At 45.7% G+C, this 24,611-nt stretch overlaps 1 protein-coding gene across 2 annotated transcripts in view; it reads right to left on the reverse strand.

The window, feature by feature from the left end:
- grtp1a (growth hormone regulated TBC protein 1a) overlaps positions 1-11,362 on the reverse strand; it is a 48,006-nt gene extending 36,644 nt beyond the window's left edge. The window contains exons 1-3 of one of the 2 annotated variants that reach the window (XM_055644706.1): positions 11,203-11,362; positions 10,958-11,097; positions 1,758-1,916 (exon numbers count right to left, since the gene is read on the reverse strand). In XM_055644706.1, coding sequence (XP_055500681.1) covers positions 1,758-1,916; positions 10,958-11,097; positions 11,203-11,246 — 343 coding nt within the window. In that variant the 5' untranslated portion in view covers positions 11,247-11,362. The remainder of the gene's footprint in view (positions 1-1,757; positions 1,917-10,957; positions 11,098-11,202) is intronic. The other variant, XM_055644705.1, reaches the window with a different exon arrangement.
- Between the last annotated feature and the right edge of the window lie 13,249 nt (positions 11,363-24,611).

Genomic DNA, 24,611 nt, shown 5'->3' on the forward strand with positions numbered 1-24,611 from the left:
GTCGGGCACTTTCAGGAAAAAAAAGCCCTAGAATCCTGGCTACACCCTCTACCTCGGTGCCCAGGATGCCTAAATTGCAGGGTAGAGTGTGTCTTGGGCCGGGGTGGGGGGCTGAGGCCCGTACTGAGGGTAAGAAGGCAAAAAATAAAACATCAAGGCCACCTTGGCCCAGATGAACCCTGGGGAGATTAAAAATTGACCTAACGGGGCCAGGAAGTGGGCCAGTGTGGCAGAGGCAGGACCTCCTCCGAGATGGAGATCTTAGGGCACCTGAAGGCTTACAGAAAGAAAAGTAGGGGCACCCATCATCTGAAGTAGAGAGCAGCCCTGAGGTACAGGAGCTTCCTGTGGGGGAGAAATACTCAGCTGTTACAGCCGTGTGCCTGAGTCATGTCCATTGTGTGGCCCTGCAGTGGTGGGATTACCAGAAGTGATAGTTGTGGCGATGGGAGCCCAGCCTGAGCCCTTTGTCCAGGCTGTGTCTGAGGGTGAAAGGTGCAGTGATCCACTGGATGTGGGGGTATTAAAGAAAGCGCCGAGATGCTAGCCCTATCCACAAAGCAAGGTGCAGATGTGGGGGAGCTCCGGGTGCTGGTTCAGGGGTGGGTGACCTGGGTGTGTTTGTGGACAGGGCCCGTGAAGGTCATGTCCTCTGTTCAGAGTCCGAGCTTGCCAGTTGACAGTCCATCCTGGAGACACAGAAAGTTCCCTTGGATCATGCTTCCCCAAGTCTGGAGATAGTGAGCAATGGTGCTGTGTAGGCCTGTCTGATCTGATGCCCAAGTTGAAGAGGGTCTTTGCCCTGCTGCCACAAGCAGACCCAAGCACCGCAGCAGAACATGGGGAGGAACCCTCTGTCACCGTCTTGGGGGTGGGATCCGTACGGTGGAGCTGGCTGGCTGGACCACCTGCCGCCCGAGCAGGGTTGAACATATCGGTTCGCTGGCGGTGTTTGTTCGGAGGGTGATGAGCCACCGTGCCTAAAGAGGGTAAAAGGCCGTCTGGGGGAGTCCAAGAGGAGGGGGACTGGTGGAGACACTCTGGCCTGCTGGTGGGCGGTGGAGGGAGGCAGAGTCACTGGTGGAGCCCCGTGGAGGCTGGAGTAAAGGTACGGGCCAGTGGAAACGGTGTCAGCCGCCACAATCAGCCGGGGAGGCGGCGGCAGCAGTGTCAGTCGTCCCGGGGAGGCAGTGAGGAGACGGCGGCAGGACCAGTGTCAGAAGCTCCGGGGAGGCTTTCAATCCAACTATCACTTGTCAGCTTTTGCCCCATTCCTTTCCCTCATCTCTTTCTCCTCTACTCCATCAGTCTGTAAAACTGTCCCAATCCAAAATGTCACTTCTTCATTTCCCTCCACAAATGCTGCCTGACTAAGTTCATTCAGCGGTTAGTATTTTGCTCTAATACCACCATCTGCAGTCTTGTAACTCTATTTTGTTCTCTGGTACCTTCTTATGTAAACATCATGTTATTATTTTGCCTCTCTTTTAGTTTTTAAGATGGCAACAACAGAAAAATGGACTATTTTTCTTTGTGTCGCTTTAGTAGACCTTGGAAATAAGACAAACCACTGACACACTGGCCTTGAGATCAGAGATACCCAAACATTCCCACTTTCACGTTTCCCTTCCTTCATCTGTTCCTGTATCCTACCTCATCACATGCAACACTCCTGTGATTACATAACACAAATTAACTTTAGGACTTCATATGAGATTACAACAGCTATTATTAGTTTAATGATATGCATCTGGTACCTGTTCTAATAGATTCAACCAGCTTTGGATCTTCCTCCATTTCCAGCAGTTTCTTGTAGTAAGTTGGATTATTTTCCATCTGTCCTTGGGCTCCACTCACAGTCATCCAGATGAGACTACGATATTCGTTTGGAATGCCTTTTCTGATATATCGTTTTACTTTTATGGGAATAAAAGTGATTAATATTTTAAACACAAGTTAACACAATAACACCTTCACTGATGGTCTCGTCATAATTTTTGATTCTGATCAAGTAGTTTTCTCACTTTTTTAAAAACAAGTTCAAACAAGTAGCAAGGAAAAACAAGTAATTTCTGAATTAACCAGGATACGGTTGTTTACTATTGTCAATTTATGTACATCCAGAGCAAGTGCTGGTGGTGCCATGGCACTATCATTTGGACATTATTGAAAAGAGAATGTGCAAATGATTAGACATTAGTACTGCAAGTCCTCCTCTTAGACTCAGCATTATTGTTTTCGAACAGGCTCAGCAGAATTTTCCACAATGACAAGACCATCAGCACTCCAACAAAAACATTGTCTTTCTCTAGAAGTGCAAATATATCTGTATTAAACTACATTAACCATTCCTCAGCCCATCTGCCCAACTTGATCAAGATCCTACTTCAATTTTGAATAATCTTCTTCGCTATCTATGATGCCACCTATTTTTGTGTAATCTGCAATTATGTTTTGTACATTGTTATCCAAATCATTGATATAAACCACAAACAGCAAAAGGCTCAACACTGATCCCCGAGGCACATCACAAGACACAGGCATGACGTCCAAAAATAAAATTCCACCATCTTCGTTCCATTAAGCTAATTCTCTATCCCGTCGGCTAGCACTCCCTGGACACCATGCAAACTAACGTTCCAGAGCAGGATTGGAACCAAAAAAATTAACTGAATAAAAATGTCCAAAAAATATTTTTTTCAATAACATGACTAAACAGAAAAGTCTCCACACCCACACTAAGGCCCCAGGAACATGTTATTCAAGCAAGGTAATGATGGTGCTATTCAGGCTAGAAGTATTTGGCAGAGAAGTGGCTTGCTTCTCTCGGAGTTCATGAACCATTTTGGATATGACAAACATCTTTATTCAGTCATATATTTTATCTCTGGGTGAAAGAGCCTTTCAATTTCAATAGAAGCACTTCATAAATCCTTTCCCTTTCTCCTTGGTTAAAAATGAATGAATACCCTGGTATAGTGATATTATATAAATAATTTGGATGAGCTGCAGATCTGTTTTTTCCAAAACAGTAGGATCTATGTAAACAGGCTTTCAAACTGCTGCCTAGCTGTAGGCTTTTCATATACCAAGTTAATTGCCACAGTCAGTTAAATTTAATTCATTTCCCCACAGTAAAATCCTCACCCACTACGGTCATCCTCTAGATATTCAACAGTATCTCACGTAATAGTCCATTTTGCATAATCTGAATAGTATTTAAACTCCACAAGAGGTTTCCCACACTATAAGCAGCTTTCCAGATGTTTTTACATCTTTCTAACCTCTGATGTATTTATATCTTATCATATCTATTATCATATCATATCTATATTACTAAAAGTCTGTTCTTGACCGGTTTTGGCCTTCTGTGCTGCGTTTTTCCGAGAGAACGCCGTCACCTACGGCCGTCATTTTTGGCCACCTCGCTCAGAGCCCCCCTCCGCCGTATATGTGCCGAGGATTTTTCCCGTCGATGAAAAATGACAGAGATATTAATGCTTTTACAAAATTCCCCATTCTCTCTGCTGCTCCTGCTGGTGGGAGAGGGAGGGACTATAAAACCAGGAAGTGGTGTGCCCCAATCAGTCTCTACAGCATGGAGGTCTGAGCTCTGAATGACTGAACAAATGTCTACACAGCTGTAAGCACCCTTAATTCGGTTTGAAAATGAAAATATGGTTATGGTTAGTTTGAGGGAAAAAAGCACTGCCTGCAAATGGTTGTTTGGGGGGGATTTGGTTGAGTAAAAAGGCATTCTCTCTCTCTCCCCACCCCAAATCTTTCCATTTCTCTCTCTCTCTCCCCCCCCCCCCCCTGTCTCTCTCCCACCTCCTCTCTCTCCCTCACATCCCATCCCCCCCCCTCTCCCCCTACCCCCCTCTCCTCAGTTGTTTTGACACTTTCCCCCCCTCTCATTTAACCCTCCCTCCCCTCCCGGCCCCTCCCCTCTCACCGTCCCTCCCCTCCCCAAACCCCTACCCCCTTCCCTCCACCCTCCCTCCCTGCTTCTCTCTCCCCCCTCCCCTCTCAGCGTCACCCTCAAGGTTTTATCGGGGGGGGGGGGGGGGGGTGTAGTTAGTGTGTGTGACGCTGCATGCCGCCTCCCTCCCCCCCCACAACCGCACGTTGGGGGAACAGACCCAACGAGTCTGCATTTGGTCTAGTAACTATTAAAACTCTCTTTGTTAGTTTGTTTGTTTGGTTGTCAGTCACATCTCCTCCAAAACCCGACACAGTAACGGAGACATTTTTACATATTCCGGTAGAGATTTACCTCATGAATTCAAAAATCTCCTCAAATGAAAATTTGGTTAATGTTTTTCCGAGTTTCTTTACTAAAATTGTTTTTAAAATACAACTGAATATGAAGCGACCTGATAACGTCACAATGTCTTTGCTCCTCAACAACATGACGGCGGCCTTCATTATGGCAGCGACGCCACGGACAAGCGCAGTTGAAAAGTCGCCATCGCGCCTGTCACAGGGGACAACCTCCTCTGCATCTCCCCCGCCCGATCGTCTGTCACGCTGGCGAGTGTGCTGCCGGCCCTCCTCCGTTTTTCAGTCCTCAGAGCGCAGTGGGCCTCGCTCTGGTCAACAACGCCAGCAGCCTACCTTGGGTCCGTGGCCCGATGGGGAGACTTGTGCTCTACGACATAGCTGCTGCCTCTATGCCATCCCCCCCCAATACCCCCTTCCCGAAGCAGAGAAAGGGGTGGGGGAAAGAGGGGGTGGAGGGAGAGGGCCCTTCCTCTCTGCCCCCCTCCCTCTCTAGGGAGTCCCCCACCATCAACCTCCCTCCCCACCCTCTCCCCCTGTATGTTTGGGGGGGGGGGGGGGGGGGGGGGGGGGGTTAGTGCGTGTGTGTGTGTGTGTGTGTGTGTGTGTGTGTGCGACGCCACAGCCCCACCCCACGTTGAGGGGACAGGAACCAACGGGTCCCCCTTGGTCCGGTACATACTTAAAAGTCTGATCGTGTATGTGGGTGTATTTATTTGTGTGTGTATTTGTTTGTGTATAATCACATCTTCTCGAACACTTTAATATATTCCGGTAGAGATTTATCCCGTGGACTCCGAAATTGTCTCATCTCAAAATTTCATGCATTATTTCTCGAGTTATTAATCAAAATGTTCAAAAATCTCAAAAAACTTGGAAAAAAATAACTGCTTATTCCTTGTCCTTACAGCTGACACAATGGGATTGTAACCCTGCTTGCAACATTGTTGCTCTCCAAGTACACCGAGTCCTGCTAGCCCTAGCAAGTGAAATGCTTTTTTTTTTAAAGTCACAGCACACCGAGTTCTGATAGCTAGCAAGTGCAAGCGCATTTTTTTTTTACAGTTTCAAAATGAGGGATGGTGAATAAGGCGAAATGAGCAGCCCCTGCGTAGTTGTCGGCTATGGTTGAATGGTGGAATATAGCGTTGGGGGACCAGGCCTCCCGTGTGACAGGGACCAAACCGGTCCCACTTGGTCTAGTAACTAATAAAAGTCTGATCTTGGATTTGTATTTTTGTGTGTGTGTGATGTTCATGTGCGTTTCACATCTCCTCGAAAACACGACACGCTAACGTTGACATCTTTACATATTTTTACATAGCAATTTACGCCTTATCTGAAAATTTCAATCATTATTTCTCGAGTTACTTATGAAAATGATCACAAATAACTTAGAAAATAATGAGATAGTCTCGCTGATGACGTCACAATGGATCTGCCTGCTTGCCGTCTGCTCGCACTGCGAGTGACGTCACCCCTGTTATGTCTTCTGTACTTCTTGGCTTCTTAACTTTCACTTCTTTAAGTGTGTTTGTGTGTATGTGTGTGTGCGCGCGCGCGCATCTGCTCGAACAAAACGACGCCCTGACGGTAAAAATTTTATATGTTCTTGTAGTTTTATCCGGTGGAGTCGAAAATAGTCTTACCTGAAAAATTCATGCTTTATTTCTCGGGTTATGTATGAAAATGTGCACAAATCTCAACTAACTTAGAAAATAAACGAGCTGGTGACGTCGCCCGCCCGCCCGCTTGCCATGGCCCCGCCCGCTCGGTCGTCCACCCCACCCGCAGCCCAGCCACCCCCCCCTCCCCGTCCCTGGATTGAAGCCGCTGAACACAGTCCTTTGGTCGGCGCGCCTCCCCTCCTCCCCCCTCACGCTCCCTGTCTGCCCCCTCTCTCCCAGAATGGGTAGGAGACAGGTGCGTTTTGCAGCTGGGAGCGAGGGAGCGAGGCAGTATTACGTTCGGGAACCAGCCCTCCCCTCTGATGACGTGCCCCTCCTGACCCCTCAAACTCTACCCCCCACCCCCTCTGCTTCTTCCCTCCCCTCCCCTCCCCCCACTCCTTAGCAAGGAGTGACATAGGATCAGAAGATGTAGAATCCTTGCTAAGAAACCACAAGGACAAAAAGACCCGGATTGGAGTTAGTTACAGGCACCCGATCAGTAGCCAAAATATAGGGCACAAATCACATCAGGAGATACAATCGGCACGTAAGAAAATAAATATTAAAGTCGTCATGGGAGATTTCAATATGCAAGTAGAATGGGAAAATCAGGTTGGTACTGGACCCCAGGAGTGGTAATTTGTAGACTGTCCACGAGGTAGCTTCTTAGAACAACTTGTAGTTGAGCCTACCATGTCAAGGAAATTCCCGAATCGTTTAGGGAACTTATGGTAAAGGAACCACAAGGAGGCAATGACCATAATATGATAAAATTCAACATGCAAGTTGAGAGGGAGATGATGAAATCAGATGTGTCGGTATTACTGTTGAGCAAATGTGACTACAGAGGCTTGAAGGATGAGCTGGCTAAAGTTGATTGGGATTGAAAGGGACCCCAGCTGGAATGATGGTGGGACAGCAATGACAGAAATTTCTGGGAATAATTCAGAAGAAGTATTTTTATTCCAAAGAAGAAGAATGGTTCTAAGAGGAGAATTCTTTCTCTCCCTCCTTTTGGAAAAACTGACCACGCCGCCATATGGCCACGACCGCTTTTCGGGGCTTCCGCAATGGCAACTTCTCCGGCCCGAGTTGCGGGGTTGAAGATTACCTTGAGCGGGGCCTTACATCCCTGCCCCGCGCGGCTTGGAATTGCCGCGGGACTTTGTGAGCGCCCGCCGGGGCTCCAACACCAAGACCCTGCCGGGGCTGGGGCTCCAACACCAAGACCCGGTGCTTGGCCTTGCATCACCCGGCGTGGCTTTAATGGCTGTGGGACATTTAACATCGCCCGCTGGGGGCTTTGACTCTGACATGGGGGGGGGGGAAGAGGGGGAGTGATATGTTTTTTTTGCCTTCCTTCACAGCGAGGAGAAGATGCGCTGTGAAGGATGTTTGTGTAAATTGTGTTGTGTCTTGGGTCTTTTTCGTTTTGTATGTATGACTGCAGAAACGACATTTCGTTTGGACCTCAACGGGGTCCAAACAACAAATAAATTGTATTGTATTGTATATGGCAAAGAGTGGTCTTTTTCTGGTTGGCTGCCAATGTTTTGCAGGGGTCGGTGCTGGGGCTGCTAATCTTCACATAGTATATCAATGATTTGGATGAGGGATATGAAAGCTTTGTAGCAAAGTTCGCAGATGACACGAAAATAGGTGGAGGGGCATGTAGTGCAGAGAATGCAGGGACTCTGCAGAAGGACTTGAATAGGTTGGGGGATTGGGAAAAGAAGTGGAATACAGCATAGCAAAGTGTAAAGTTGTACATTTTGGCAATAGGAACAAAGGCATAGGCGAAGACTATCTCCAACGCCAGGACATTCTTCCTCAGTTATGCGGCCCAAATGTGCTCACAATACTCCAACTGTGGTCTGACCAGTCCTGACCATTATATCCCAGTTTTCATATTCTAGTCCTCTAAAAATTAAATGCTAGCATTGCAACTGCCTTCCTTACTACCGATTCGTCTCGCAAATTAACTCTTTGGGAATCCTGTACCAGCACTCCCAAGTCCCTTTAAGCCACAACAGAATTTAAGCTTAGTCTCGACCAATAGTTTAGAAACTAATTAATGAGTTATTTCATTTGGAATATAGATTCAGGCCTCACAAGAAATGTAAGGCCATACACAATTCAGAAAAATATGCCAGTATAAAATTGGGGTGGTGGTGCAACGGCATTAAAACCAAGCAAAGCTTATTGTCTCAGAAAGCTCTACCTGGTATCAATGCTAACAATTACCCTGCAGCAAACCTCATTAAAATCATATTATATGGCTGTTTACTTCCTGCTCAAACCGTCAAGCCCTGGCAACATCCTCATAAATCTTCTCTGCACCCTTTCCAGTTTGGCAACTTCTTTCCTATAACATGATAATCAGAACTGAACACAATGCTTTAAATGTGGCCTCTACAATCTCTTACATAATTACAATATGACCTTCCAACTTCTATACTCAATAGTACACAAAAATGCTGGAGAAACTCAACAGGTGCAGCAGCATCTATGGAGCGAAGGTAATAGGCAACGTTTCGAGCCAAAACCCTTCTTCAGACTCCTGACTGATGAAGGTCAATGTACCAAAAGCTTATTCGACCATCCTATCTACTTATGGTGCCACTTTCAACAAACTATGTACCTGCATTACTATAGGGAGGTTTCACGGCAGTCGGGTCACTACGCATGACCCGTACTGTTGCCACGCTACGCCAAATAGAGTACACGCGATGAACTTCAGGTAAGCACTTACCATTGTTTCCAGCGTAGCGTGCCTGTTAAAACCCGCCGTAATTGTCTATTTTTGCACTGTAAATAATTATGGAAATCGGGATAAGCGCGAGAGACCTTTAGCCTACTTCAGAATTCCAAAAGTGAGGAGAAATTACGGTAGATAGAAGCGAGAGCTGAAGGGCCAACAACAGCCAGAGTGCTTGGTAAACATTGGCCATTTGCTCACTGCATTTCATCAACTAAGGCATCATTTGTGTTTTTTCTTGATTCCTTTGGCATCTAATAAGTTTCAGAAGTGATAAACCTGGCTGTAAATTTTTTTAATCGCCCATGGTTCTCAAGTGGGGTTTTACATACAAAAAGAAAACGCCTCTGAAGCAAAATTTACAGCCAGATTTATCACTTCTGACTTTTTAAGATATCAAAGGAATCAAGTAAAACCACAGATAATGCCTTACTGTTGATGAAATGCAGTGAGCAAACACTATAATTCCCAATATTTTCAATTCCAATATCTGCACAACCAATGTTCGCCAAGCACTTTAGCTGTTGTTGTCCCTTCAGCTCTCGCTTCCCTTTACCTTCATATCGCTTCACTTTTGGAATTCTGAAGTTGGGTACATGTCTCTCACGCTTACCCCGACTTCCACAATTTTTTACAGCGCAAAAAACCAACATTTTGGCATTTTTTAACAGGTAGAACTACGCATTTCTTGCATTAATAACATATACCGGAAGTTACGGATGTCCTACAGATGGATTGAGCGGCTCCGTGCGTCAAGCCCTATGACCCAGTGACCTTACGTGCACACCTCCTATATCCCTCTGCTCGATAACAGTCCCAGAGTTCTACCAGTCACTGGGTAGGTCATACCCATGTTAGTCTTCCCAAAATACAACACCTCAATATAAAATTCCATCAACCATCCCTCAGCCCACCCGTTTAACCGATCAATAACCTGCTGCAATTTTTGACAATCATCTTTACTATCGACAATACCACCCACAATGTCATCTGCAAACTTGCTAATCATGCCATGTACGTTCTCATCCAAATCATTGATATAGATGATGAACAGCAATGAACTCCAAGGCACACCACTAGCCACAGGCCTCCAATCTGAAAAATAAACTTCCACCATCACTCTGCTACCTTCCATGAAGCCAATTTTCTATCCATTCAGCTTTCTGTCCTTGGATCCCATGGAATCTAACCTTCCATGTGCAGGTGTATAGCTTAATTGGCGCCCGTAAAATGCCTCTAGTGTGCAGGGACTGGACCCAAAAGTGGGATCCCATAGAACTAGGGTGAATGGGTGATCAATGGTCAGTTTGGACTTGGTGGGCCAAAGGGTCTGTTTCCATGCTATATATTTTAATAATTCAATAACAAACAAAACAAGTAGAACAGCATCACTTATTCATTTCAATAAATCCAGCTGATCTATAAATTTTACATTACTAAATATCCATGCAATAGAAACACACACTCCTTAAATGTATCTCCAGCACATATTCCAAAATGTACTCTCTGTTCACATTACCCTTAAGTCTATACATCGTATAGTTACACTTAATTCAGTTCCAATTGTTACAAAATTAAATCTTCGAGTACAATTTAAAATATGCGTGCCTTACCACATCAACGAAGCAGCAACGTGCATGAGATATATACCTAACCAATCAAGAACCTCTCCACGTTACTCCAGACGGGAAAGGACCGTGTGGATCATACAATCAACCTCAACTCTTTAGGTTCAACACTCAATACCCACAGCATTTTTAGGGAGACGGGCTCCGATATCATAATGATAGACACAAAAAGCTGGAGTAAGTCAGCGGGACATGCAGCATCTCTGGAGAGAAGGAATGGGTGACGTTTCAGGTCGAGACCCATCTTCAGATGCTGCCTGTCCCGCTGTTACTCCGTCTTTTTGTGTCTATCTTCGGTTTAAACCAGCATCTGCAGTTCTTTCTTACACATTTCGTCTGGCATCATGATTGGATGCATGGGGGAGGGGCGCAGTGAGAGGAAAGACAGGTCCTAACACTGAGCAAAGGGAGATGAAACGCCATTCCTATCAGAGAACAAGTGGGAGACGGACAAAAACTGGCATCTTAGGAACAATTTTGGCACTGCGGGCAGAGAAGGGAGATTACAGGTTGGGGTAGTGGGACATATACGAAAATGAAGGAGGGTCAGGTTGGGGCAGTGCAGGACTGCCCCGGCCGGGCGGCGAGGGCGTCAGTTGCTGGCCCGGCCCGTGACTCACCTTTCAGGCTCCGTTGCAGTCTGCTGCTCTGCAACAGTTTGCGCCATTTGATCGCCCGACGGCTCAGCACTGCCTGGTAATCCGACACCAGCCCCTCGGTATCGTTGCCAGCCGGTCGCTCGAACCCGTACTCGTCGACCCTGGAAAGAAAAGCGGCGACTTAGACCCGACCTCCAACCGCTCTCACGCACGGCGCCGGGGAAATCACCCGATCACAACGACGCGAATCCCGGCCTAACTAGTACCTGGCCACCCGCTCCTCATCGGAACCGATGTCTGGTACTTCCATGATCACAGCCGACCTGTTCCTGCAGTGGCAGGCCCGAGCCGCCGCCGCAGGTAGCGAGACAGCCCTCAGCCGGCTCGGCGCACACCCCGCCTACTAAAGCCCGCCATTCCCCCGCCCTCCGCACCTGACAAATGCCCCGCCCGCATTACCTGACAATCACCCCGCCTACTACAAATACAGCTATTAAATAGACATAAAATACTGGAGTCGCCCAGCGCAAAGATCCTATCCCAGCATGTCCGGAGAGCAGGAATGGGTGACGTTTCGGGTCGCTGAGTTACTCCAGCATTTTGTGTCTATCTTCGGTGTAAACCAGTATCTGCCGCTCCTCCCAACACGACTAAAACTATATCTCTGGTATAGACGAAGGTCGTTTAACCTGTTCCTTTTTCCAGAGATGCTACCTGACCTGCAGAGTGTTTCCAACATTTTCTGTTTTTATTTAGGTTTTCAGCATCTGCGATTTATTTTTCTTTTTAACCTAACACCAAATAACAACAATGCAGTAGCTCGACCAGACAGGGGCCGGAGCCAACCGCGCCTTACAGAGGCCTCACCTCGGCCTCGTGCCGAACAGCCCGCTCACCGCACGCGCCGGCCTCGCCTCGGCCGTTCACCCGCCCACCCATAACCGTCAATGGCGGTGGGCTGGCCGCCACACGCTCTGCTCTGCCCTGCCCAAAGATTATAGAGGAGCTCCTCTGTAATCTTTGGCCCTGCCGCTGGGTGTCTTGTCAGGCAACACTGGGGTTTCGGCCCGAAACGTTGCCTATTTCCTTCGCTCCATAGATGCTGCTGCACCCGCTGAGTTTCCCCAGCTTTTTTGTGTAACTATGATACTTGAACAGGTTAATGGTGGGCGATGAGCAAGGGGAGGTTTGTTAAGTCACGCTGATCGGAAACAGTAGAAGATGACGGGATGATTTTTGCGGGATGTCGGTAGATGGAGTTGACGAAATTTGGGGGCTGGGACATGGGATGGAGAACTGGAGCGGAGATTTAAAATTAACACTTGTCCTGGTATAATTTGTTTGTTAAGAAGAACAACATCTCATTTTCCACTTGAGTGGTCTATGTCCCAATGATATTACCTCCCGTGTTCATCTTTCTCCTTATGATCCACCGGCGTCAGTGTGAATTGGTGGAGTCAGTGGCCCTGGCCTGGGAATAGCTGGAGATGTGGTGAAGGTCGGCATTGGTAGGCTAGGTCTGGGAACAGCCTGTGAAATAATGAGGGATTGCGGTGGTGGCACAAGCCTATGAGTGGCCAGAGATATGGGGAACATTGGTGCTGTCTTCATCGGCTATCGTATTGTGGTTCATGGCTACATGGTGGTTGGGCACACGGCATGATCCTTCCAGGGGTCAAGGAGAGTCGGTGGGGGTCCCAGTCAGGGGACCGGTGAGCTTGCAATCCTTAGTGCAGGTCAGGTGGAAGAAAAAGTGTTGATTGAAGGAGTGGATGTGGCAAAGGATAAAGTGAAGTTGAGCTCCTTTGCAAGTCTGGGTGAGTAAGGCCTTGAACTGCGTGAGAGACTGAGAGCAAGAAGGTACCAGCGAATGTCGTGAAAAGTGGAAGATGGGGAGTAGGTTTGATTAGATCCTAGTTTGGCCTGAACTGGGAGGCCTGGAAATGGAGCTGGAAGCTACGTGGCACAAGGTGGGGCGCAGACAAGTGCTGCGAAAACACACATTGCTGGAATAGAGAGTCTGAGAACATGGTCATAGAGCAGGGGAGCAGCAGGAATTGCAGAGGGGGAGCAGCGAGAGAGCGTCTCAAAACTCATGTTGGAACCTCTTCAAAGTCTTGAGATTTTGCAGTGGAGCAGTAAAATGTAGACACAAGGAACTGTAGATGTTGGTTTACCATAAAATACACAAAATGCTGGAGTAACTCAGCAGGTCAGATAGCATCTCTGGAGATGGATAGGTGACATTTCAGATCATGACCCTTCTTCAAACTTGAAGTACCTTGCTACCTGACCTGCTGAGTTACTCCAGTTGTTTGTTGTTTAAGCTCATTTGACTCCATCATTTGTTGTTGGAAACATCACACAACGTGCAGAAACTTCAATCCTTCAAGAGCCTGATGGAAATTGTTCCACATCTTGAGTCCATGACAGATGAAAATAGTTTATATCTAATCTGGCAAATCTTCATAGTGTGTGTGGGAAGGAATAGCAGATACTGTACTGGTTTAAATCGAAGATAGACACATTTTGTTTAATCTCTCCTGGTGATTTTACTCTTGTCAGGTAAATTTCCAGCACATCTATTTGATACTTCTGCCAAGGCTAATATATCCTTCCTAAAATATGTGATACACAAAATTGTTTACATTGCTAAAGTTATATTCTACCCAGTCATAAGATCATGCTCCATGGAAAGAGGCTCTTCAGCCCAATTCGTCCAGCTGACCAAGAAGTCTATCTAAGCAAATCCCATTGGCTTATATTTGACCCATATCCCTCAAAACCTTTCCTATCGGCATGTACCTATTTAAATGTCTTTTAAATGTCGTCATTGTACCTGCTTTAACCACTTCCTATGGCAGTTTGTTCCATATACCTACCATCAATTTTTTTGATGGTTTAAAGGAAAGATACAGCAAGGAAACCAGCCCTTTGGCCCACAATGTCTACCTGTTCATACTAGTTCTTTGTTATCCCCCTTTTGCATCCATTCACTGCACACTAGGGAAAATTTGCAGAGGCCAATTAACATACAAACCTGAACGTCTTTGGGGTATGTGAGGAAACCCATACCATCACAGAGAAAATGTGCAAACTCTGTGCAATCAGCGCCCGAGGTCAGGATTGAACCTGGGTCTCAAGCGCTGTGCGGCAGCAACTATACCAGTTACACGACTGTACTGCCCATAATTGATCATTAGTTTCCCCTAGGGTTCTTTCTCATCTTACCATAAACCTATGTCCTCCAGTTCTTGATTTCCCCAATCCTGGGAAAAGACTGTGCATTCACCCTTTCTATGACCATCTGTTTATATATATATCTATAAGATCACCCCTCAGTCCCCTATACTCCATGAATAAAATCCTAGTCTGCCTAACCACTCTATAACTCAGTCCCAGGGCTTTGCGATACTTCTATAAATTTTACTCTAGTCCTCTGGAAAGGCCAGCATTCCATTGAATAATTTAATTATTTTCAGTATGTTATCATTGCTACAGTGATGAAAACTATATTCTGCATTCTGTATCTTTCCCTTGGCTCAGCTTATAGTACTTGAATTTGGATTTATTGCATTCATGTATAGTCTCATTTGATTCTGAAGAAGGGTCTCGACCCGAAACGTCACCTATTCCTTCGCTCCATAGATGCTGCCTCACCCACTGAGTTTCTCCAGCATTTTGATTTGGTTGGAATCAATTTTGATTTGGTTGGAAAGCATGATAAACAAAACTTTTCACTGAACACAATTCACTCTGCACATGAAATAAATAAACCTAAATATATCTCAATGATTTATGCACATGGTCTTTGAATCTAGGCATTTGTAGGTTTTCATAATTATAAAGTACAGTACTTATCTTTTTGTATTTGCTTGTATTTATCCACAATTAAATATGTTTGCTTTAGTTTTGCCTGCCTGTTTAATTTATAATTCTGCAAAAAATACTTTAAATTAAATACATTTTTATGATCAGCAAACTGGGATATGTGCTTTCTGTGAAACCTACATATAAATGCAGTGAATAATTGCGTCACCAACCAGTTGGGCATTTTCACAATGTGGCAATTCAACCACCTGCCTATTCTATTCTCTGTTACCTGTGGAACAACCAATTTCTTTAGTAGGTTAGTAATTTACCTTCAATTCAACGAGGTTCCTATAAATGCCACTACTAAATGCCATCTGTATAAATAGCATCCCCAGAAGTTTTCCTACCAGTTTCTTAAGTCATTGAGTCATAGAAACTGACCCTTTGGCACAACTTGTCCATGCTGGCAAATAAACCTTTCCTATCCATGACCTGTCCAAATACAGTACCTTTTCAATGTTGTTGCCTCAACTACCTTCTCCGGCAGCTCATTCATATACCCCAAAAACTCAATCAAATTTGTAGCACATAACCTGCTGAGGACACAGCAATGTTGAGTATACCTAATTAGCCCATTCTCTTCCAAATGCGAATTAATCCTATCTTGAACAATCCTCTCCAATAGCTTCCCTTTCACTGACGCAAGGCTTATCGGCCTATAATTCATTGGATCATCCCTACTTACTTCCTTAAACAAAGAAGGTAAACAACATTGGCTACTCTCCAATCCTCTGGGTCCTTGCCTCTGATTAGAGAAGATACAGTCAAGGCCCCTGCATTCTCCTTTCTTAATTTCTCAGTAACGTGTGATAGATCCCATCAGGTCATAGGGATTTATTCACCTTAATGCCCTCAAGAGCCCTAACACCACCTCTTTCTTGATCTTAAAAAGACCACTGGGTCGCTCCAGCAAGGGCTGCCTCGCCAACAGTCTGTCTGTGCCTTTCTTCTTTTTATTATGTGTTAATTTTATGTTTTTATTTTTCTTTAGCTTGTTTTATGTGGTGGTTGGGGAATTTTTTTTCACCGTATAGTATCTCTGTCTGCACTGCATCCCAACATCGAGGAGTTGGCAGCCTTTGCTGGAGACCGAATTCGGGAGCTCTACTGCGGGAGCATGCAGGACTTTAACATCGCGGAACCCGCGCTCCCTTTGCCAGGGATCGACCTCTGAGCTCTACCGCGGGAGACTGCGAACTTTAACATCGTGGAGCTCGCGGTCTGGTTAGAGACCGACTTCAGGAACTCTAAGCTGCAGGAGCTTCGACCACCCTGACGTGGGAGCTTCGACCACCCTGACGTGGGAGCTTCGACCACCCTGACGTGGGAGCTTCGATCACCCCGACGTTGGGGCTTCGATCACCCCGACGCAGGGGCTTCGATCGCCCTGACGCGGGAGCTTCAATCACCCCAACGAAAAATGAGGGAAGAAGATTCGACTTTATTGCCTTCCATCACAGTGAGGAATGTGGGTAATCCGCTGTAGTGAACGTTTATGTTAACTTTTATGTAGTTGTGTGTCTTGTTGCTTTTTTAGTATGGCTGTATGGTAATTCGCATATTACTGTGCCTTAATTGGTACACGTGTCAATAAAAGACCTTTGAAACCATATCATATTATTATTCCCACACTGATCTCACTGTCCACTGTCTTTCTCCTTGGTGAGTACAGATGCAAAGTACTCGTATAGCATCTTGCCTACATCCTCTGACACCAAGCATAAATTTCCTGCTTTATTCTTATGCAGTCCTAACTTATCTTTAGTTATCTCCTTGTTTTTAATATATGTATAAAAAAAGCCTTGGACTCTTTAATCGGACTCAATAAAATTTCACAAACCCTTCTACCTTCCAGCTTGATTTATTTCCTGCTTGCTTCAGATTCCTCAAAGGCTCTGATTCATCATTGTAAACCTTAATGATTTTTTTATAATCAGGATGCAGTAGATGAGGTTAGAGGAGAGCATGTCAACTTCATTCTCACCTGGAAGGGCTGCTACAGTCTCTGGATGGATGTGAGGGAGGAGATGTAGGGACACATGTTACATCTCCTACGGTTGCAGGGGAAAGTACCTGGGGAAGGGGTGATTTGGATGGGATGGGATGTGAACTAAGGAGTTGTGGAGTGAATGGTCTCTACGGAAAGCGAAAAAGGATGGGGATGGAAAGATGTGAGTGGTGGTGGGATCGGGTTGATGGTAGTTGAAGAACCCAGCACATTGATGCAATCATAAAGAAAGCCATCAACGACTATACTTTAGAACATTGAAGGAATTTGGTATGTCGACATACTCTCTTGAACATCTACAGGTCTATGATAGAGAGCATATTAATAAGTTGTATCACAGCCTGGTTCGACAACTCGATCACCCAGGAGCAAAATAAATCACCAAAAGTAGTGGACACTCTCGTCATTAATGGATACTGATCTCCCCATGATCTAAGGGATTTTATATAGCGTGTGCAACTTCAAAAAGATAGCCTCCACATCAAGGACCACACCACCCTGGCCACACTCTCATTTCAGTCCAGGCATCGTGAAGACAGTATAGGTATCTGAAAACCGTGACCTCCAGGTTCAGAAACCGCTTCTAGCCAACAAAAATCTTGAGCACCACAAACACCAACTAAACTCCAAAGTAACAAACTTTTGTGGTTGCATTTGGGACTTTCGGGCTTTTGTTTGGCTTTGCACTATATTGTTTTTTTCTTCTTTACTGAACTTTTTAATGTTTGTTAATTATGCTATCTGCATTTAAAAAACCTGTAAATAAGAATTTCATTGTTTTGTTTCAGTACATAGGACAATGAAACATTTGACTCTTGACTTCACTCTTGAATATTGTAGAATGACGTGTTGGATGTCGAGGCTAGTGAGGTGAAAGGTAAGGACCAAGGGAATTCAGTCCTTGTTCCATCTGGGTGCAGGTAGAGCACGTGTAAAACTGCAAGGCACAAAGGAGACACAGGTAAAGGATCCTTCAGCCCACAATGTCTGTTCCAAACATGATGCCAAAACCATCACTTATCTACCTGTACATAACCCATATCCCACCTTTTGTACGTATGGTATGATCTGCCTGAATAGTATGCAAAACAAAGCCATTCACTATCTCGGTGCAATACTAATAATACCTCACTCTCCTAATTTCCCTGTAACCTGTATTGTATTCTCTTTTGCATGCCCATCAACTCCCCTTTAATTCTTTTCATTGCCTTAGGAGCAGAATTAGGCAATTTGGCCCATCGAGACTACTCTGTCATTCAATCATGACTGATCTATCTTTCCCTCTCAACCCCATTCTCCTGCCTTCTCCCCATAACATTTGACACCCTTACTAATCACGAACATGTCAATCTCCACTTCCAGCCTGTTTCACTAAAGTAAAATCTAAAGCTCTATAAGATCACCTCTCAGGCTCCTGCGCTCCAAGGAATAAAAGTCTTATCTGTTCAACCTCTTCCTATTGCTCAGGTCCTCGAATCATGAAAACATCCTCGTGAATCTTCTCTGCACCCTTTACAACTTAACGTGTTTCCTACAACAGAGTGAACAAAACTGAACACAATACCCCAAATGTGAGCTCACCAATGTATTGTACAACTGTAACATAACATCTCAAGTTTTATACTCAATACTTTAACTGATGAAGGCCAATGTGCCAAAAGTCTCTTGATCGACCCTATCTACCAGTGACACCACTTTCAAGGAACTCTGTACCAACACTCCAAGATCCCTCTGCTCTACAACCCCAGAGCCCCGTCTTTCACTGTGAAGTTCCTGCCCTGGTTTGACTTCCCGAAATGGAACACCTCACACTTATCTTCAATCTATCTATATTACTAAAAGTCTGTTCTTGACCGGTTTTGGCTGCAGAAGACTATTGGTCTAAAACTTGCAAAAACAAGTGTCTATTGGTTCTAAAGCTTGTTCTGAAGCTTGCAAAAAATGTCTATTGGTTCTAAAGCTTGCAAAAATAATGTCTATTGGTTCTAAAATGGTTCATACTAGCGCTCCAGAAAGCCCCCCCCCCCCCCCCCCCCCCCACTGGTCAGCAATATTGGAAGTGGTGCAGAGGTGGAATATTGCGTTGGGGGACCAGCCCTCCAGTGTGAAGCTGGGACCTAATGGGTCCCACTTAGTCTAGTCTGTATTAAAATCCATTAACCATTCCTCAGCCCAGTTGCACAACTAATCAAGATCCTGCTGCAATTTTTCATAATCATTGTTGCTTTCTATGATGCCACCCACTTTTGTGTCATTTGCAAACTTACTGAACATGCTTTGTACATTCTCATCTAAATTATTGATAAAAACCACAAAGAGCAATCCGTAGAACAACATTCCACCATCACCTGGTATGTTCCGGAGATTATTTCAAAAAATTCGAAACCGGCCGCGACTAAAAATAGGTTGCTGCTTTAAAAATCGGTAATTTTTTAGTCGAAACCGGTTGCGATGCTAGTTGAAGGTGGTTGCCGGAGGTTGCAGGTAGTGGAAGATAAGACCTTTTTTTCACCCAGTTTTATTCCACCACTAAAGATGTTGCCTGACCTGCTGAGTTTCTCCAGCATGTTATGTTTTGATCAAGAATCTAGTCTCTGCTGTTTTTTGTATCTTCCTTTCACATCAGTCTCAGTTTCAGTTCAGTACAGTTTAGTTTATTGTTGCGTGTACCGAGGTACAGTGAAAAGCCTTTTGTTGTCGCTATCCAGCAGAAAGACAGTACATGATTACAATCAAGCCATTTACAGTGTTTAGATACATGATAAGTGAATAACGTTTAGTGCAAGGTAAAGCCAGCAATGTCCGATCAAGGGTAGTCCAAAGTTCACCAAAGAGGGAGATAGTAGTTCAGCGCTGCTCTCTGGTTGTGGTAGGATGATTCAGTTGCCACATGGACCTGAAATTATATTGCCTTCCACTATTTTTCCACATTCACAACAATGGAATTATAAGGGGTGTGCAATTTCATTGGAACTGTACGGGGCTCAGTTAAGATAACAAATGAAGCAACGCTTACAGTAAGATGGCCCATCTATCAGTCACAGAGCCGCCATTGGTAGAATGTCTGAGTTTGGTCTAGAATTTGCGCGTATATGATCTGTGATAGAGTGAAACCAGAAACCTCTGAAATTGAGTGATTCTCAGAATGATGGCTGGAATGTTTTTTTTAAATGTACACATAGTTTTTCTCACTGGAATGAGCTTCATGAATGAGTATAGGACCTGTTCTGCTCAGGGATTGGGGTCCTACCAAGAGTAAGGTGGATGCCTGTGCTCTCTGACAATAGCCCGTGTAGCAGTGGCTATTAATACAATGCAGACTGCAGTCCTCTCACCAGCTTCAATGTTCTCACAATGAGCACAGCACAGAAATCGGCCCGAGCCAGCCATGTGCAGTAATTTCAATTCATGATATGCGGTTTGACATAAATATTCTGATCTGAGCTGCTTCTGAACTAGTTATCCTGTGCATGGAACAACTTTGGCCTGTAGTATTCTTCCTGAAATGAAAATACCCTTATAGATAAATCTTGGGCATCCCTGCAATGTGAGGAAGTAACTGGGCATAGCGGTGTAATCAGAGATGACATTAGAGGGAGACAGAGAGAGCTAAAACTGCACACAGCAATATATAAAAATCTTGAGAGACTGCACAGCAAATTGAGAGAGCATAACAAACTGTTGCATTAGTTTCCAATCTGTGTATTTTTTAACCACAATGTTGCCTGGGATATAACATTGCAGGATGAGAAGAGACTGGTTTGGCTGGAGACACAAGAAACTGCAGATGTTGGAATCTTAAGCATAAAATAAAAGACTGGCTGAAGGCCAAAAGGTAAACTCACAGGTAACAAGAAAATTGGGGGTGTTGTTGAAAGCCAGGAGAATGGTATTAATCTGCAGGACACTATTGAGAGTTTAAAGATACAGCATGGAAGCAAGTCCATCAGCCCACCAATTCCATGCCGACCATCATTCACCCGTTCACATTAGTTCTATATTACCCCACTCTTTCATTGACTCCCTTCACACTGGGGGTAATTTACAGAGCAACGTAACCTACAAACCTGCATGTCTTTGGGATGTGAGAGGAGACTGGAGCACCCATAGGAAACCCACGCAGTCGTAGGGAGAACATGCAAATTCTACACCGACAGCACCCGAGGTCAGGATCAAACCCGTGTTTCTGGAGCTGTGAGGCAGCAGCTCTATCAGCTGCACCACTGTGCCACCATGATGAGTCGGTAAGATGGAAAATGCAGTGATTGAGTGTATGACAGAAAAAATGACTCTCACAAAAGTATCTTGATAAGTTCTTGAATTCATGTACTGGTGAATGAAATTAACGTGGATGACTCTTTGACAAAATCCATCATCCAATACTTCAATTCTCTCCATTACCAAAGCCCATTTAATGTTAGTAGCAAAATAGAACATTTTAAGCCATATACCTGCTATGCACACATATTTACTCACATCATTGATAACAGTGAGCATTACATTAAATTCATACAGTCCAGCTTTTACTGCGAGGAATTCACCGTTCTGACTTGTCTGTCTCTGAACTCTGGTGCCTCAGCGAACTCTCTGTCCTCAGTCCTTACTGTTGCTGTTGCTGGCTTCACCAGGATGTTGCTGGCTTCACCGGGCTGTTGCTGGCTTCACGGGCTGGCTGTTGCTGCTTTGCTGGTTGTGTCTCACGGCCGGGCTGGTTGTGTCCCGCTGGCCGGGCTGGCTGTATTCGCGGCCGGGCTGGCTTTGCTCGCGGCCGGGCTGGCTTTGCTCGCAGCCGGGCTGGCTTTGCTCGCGGCCGGGCTGGCTTTGCAGCGGCCGGGCTGGCTCTCTCGCGACCAGGTTGGAGACTCAGCTGTCGTTGGTGGCGAGTGTCAGACCGGTCCGTGGGCTGCACGGTACTGGATCCTCACCCGACGTCGGTGGCGGCTGCTGGGCCTGGCCATGGGCTGCACAGCACTGGAAAGCGTTCCAGGTAAGCTGACACAGTCGCTGTCCTGCTGATTAGGCTTTCAGCTTCCAGCTGTGCTCTTCGGTGACCCTTACTGACCCGCTTGTTTCTCTCGCTTCCCGTTCCGACCTTTTTTTTCTTTGGCGCCAATTCAAATACAATTTGGATAGCCAAATCTTTTTGCTTAGTGTCGTTCCAATTTGTGTCACCAAATACAAACTCTTTTTTAACTTTTTTCTTTTCTCTTGGCAGTACTCGTTCATTGCTTTTCTGTTCTTTGATCCTCGTCGCCAGTTGTTGTCTATTTGATGCTGGAAACGGACTTTAAATAATACCCGGACACGGGAGTAAACTAACAAGCTACTTTATTCTTTATAGCTGAGCGATGAGTAACTTGGCAAAGAATTGTAGTGCTATTGCGTACCATTATTGCACAAATAGAAAAACCCCGCAAACTGGAAGAGCACAAGATCAGAGTTTGATGGGTGGATGGATGGATGGATGGGTGGATTGATGGATGGAGTCCCCCCTCAACCTTCTAAACTCCAGTGAGTTCAGGCCCAGTGCTGTCATACGTTATCATATACTAACCCTTTCATTCCTGGAATCATTCTTCTAAACCTCCTCTGGACACTCTCCAGAGCCAGCGCACGCTTCTGTCGATATGGGGCCTAAACTTGCTTACTGTACTTCAAATACGGCCTGACCAGCACCTTATAGAGCCTCAGCATTACATCCCTGTTTTTGTATTCCAGTCCTCTTGATACAGGGCTGCCAACATTGGGTGAGAGTTGAGAGTGAGAAATTGTGAGGGAGGGTGTGGGAAGGGGTGTTCTGCCTCCCATAGTAGGCTCCAGAGGCGACACTCACCCGGTCCGCTCCTGGCTTCAGGCCGGGGTTAAAACTCCATGGGGTGTGGACATAGAGCCGCCGGAGGTGAGGGTGGGAGGTGTGTGCCGTGCCTCAGGGAGGAAGGGGAAGGGAGGTTGGTGCTGATAGTTTGATAGCCCTGCTTTAAACCTCTAGTGCTTGAATCGCATATCCTGGGAAAAAGACTATGCATTCACCTGATATTCCCCTCATGGTTTTTACCCACCTCTAAAACAATTTTTGCTTTATTTTGAACTTTCAGCAATTTTTGCTTTATTTTCAACTTTCAGCACCCGCAGATATTTCAGCGTGAGAAATTTTGTGATCATCGTGAGAGCATGAGAATTTTGTGAAATAGGTGTGCTTCACGCTCAATGCGTGAGAGTTGGCAGTCCTGCTAATAATGCAAACATTTTATGCAAGTTCCAATTGTTTGGACAAAAATCACTTATTACTGCTTTATAACAGTTAAGTTACTTTAAGACCATTTCAGAAATGATGGCACTCAACAAACAATCAACTAACAAATTAAAGCAAACTAAAAAGAAATAACATGTTCCCTTTCCTGACTCGACCTCATAAGTACTTTAACGCTGTTAACAGAGCAAAGGGATATTAATCTCAAGAATCAAAATGGGGAAAGTGGGGGCAATTTTGCTTAAATGGTCATTCTAAGCCCATTCAGATCTTCATAGAGTCAGAGTTATACAACATGTACGTGGCTGGCCCAATTTGTCCATAATGATCAAGTTGGCATTCTGCGTGCCCAGGGACTGGCTGCCGTTCCCAGATCAGCTCGCGTCCCAGGGACTGGCTGCAGTTCTCAGGTCGGCTCGCCTGCCCCGACCCTGCGAAAACGAATTGAAAAAAAACGTGGTTTTTCGGGTTACGGGCCGGATTCAGCCCGTGTGCCGTAGGTTGCCGAACCCTGTCCTAGATGTTTGGCCTCATTGTGGTCCTCCCCATGTTTTACAACCGATTCACCTGGTTAGTTTTATCTCCGGCTGCTTCATGTTGTCGGCGGCTGCACATCCAACCAAGAAAGAAGAGAAGAGAAAGAAGAGATGCGACGTCACTCACAGCCGCCAACTGACGCGCTTCCCCAGACTGCACAGATCGTTGTGATATGGCGCAAAAAGACAAACTGTGCAGGGACTGAAGACAGCGTGAGAATTCTGTCATCAGCGTGAGAATTGGCTGAAATGCGTGACTCTCACGCTCAAAGCATGAGAGTTGGCGGCCCTGTCTAAGGCCAGGATGTGACACAGACGCATAGGGAGACACATACACAAAGAAAGACACACACACACACACACACACACACACAGGGAGACAGACACACACGCACACAGGGAGACACACACACACACGCACACACACACACAGGGGAGACACGCACACACACACAGGGAGACACACACACACACACAGGGAGCACCACATTAACACACACACACACACAGGGAGACAGACACACATACACAGGGAGACAGACACACACACACACAGGGAGACAGAGACACACGGAGACAGACACACACACGGGGAGACACACACACACACACACACAGGGAGACAGACACACACAGGGAGACACACACACAGGGACACACACACACAGAGAGACACACACACACACACACACACACACACACACAGACACACACACACACAGGGAGACACACAGACACGCACACACACACACAGGGAGACACACACACACAGGCACACACACACACACAGACACAGGAGACACACACAGGGACACACAGACACACACACACACACCTTTCCTTCCCCTTCCTCCTCCTCCCTCTTTCCTCTCTCCCATCCCTCCCTCTTTCCTCCCCTCCCCTCTTTCCTCACCCTCACCCTCCCTCTTTTTCCTCACGCTTCCTCTTTCTCCCCTTTCTCCTTCCCTTCCTTCAATCCCTTACTACATTCCGTCCGCTGTCTCTCTT

Source organism: Leucoraja erinacea, chromosome 13 (genome assembly GCF_028641065.1).
Source record: "Leucoraja erinacea ecotype New England chromosome 13, Leri_hhj_1, whole genome shotgun sequence".
NCBI lineage: Eukaryota > Metazoa > Chordata > Chondrichthyes > Rajiformes > Rajidae > Leucoraja > Leucoraja erinaceus.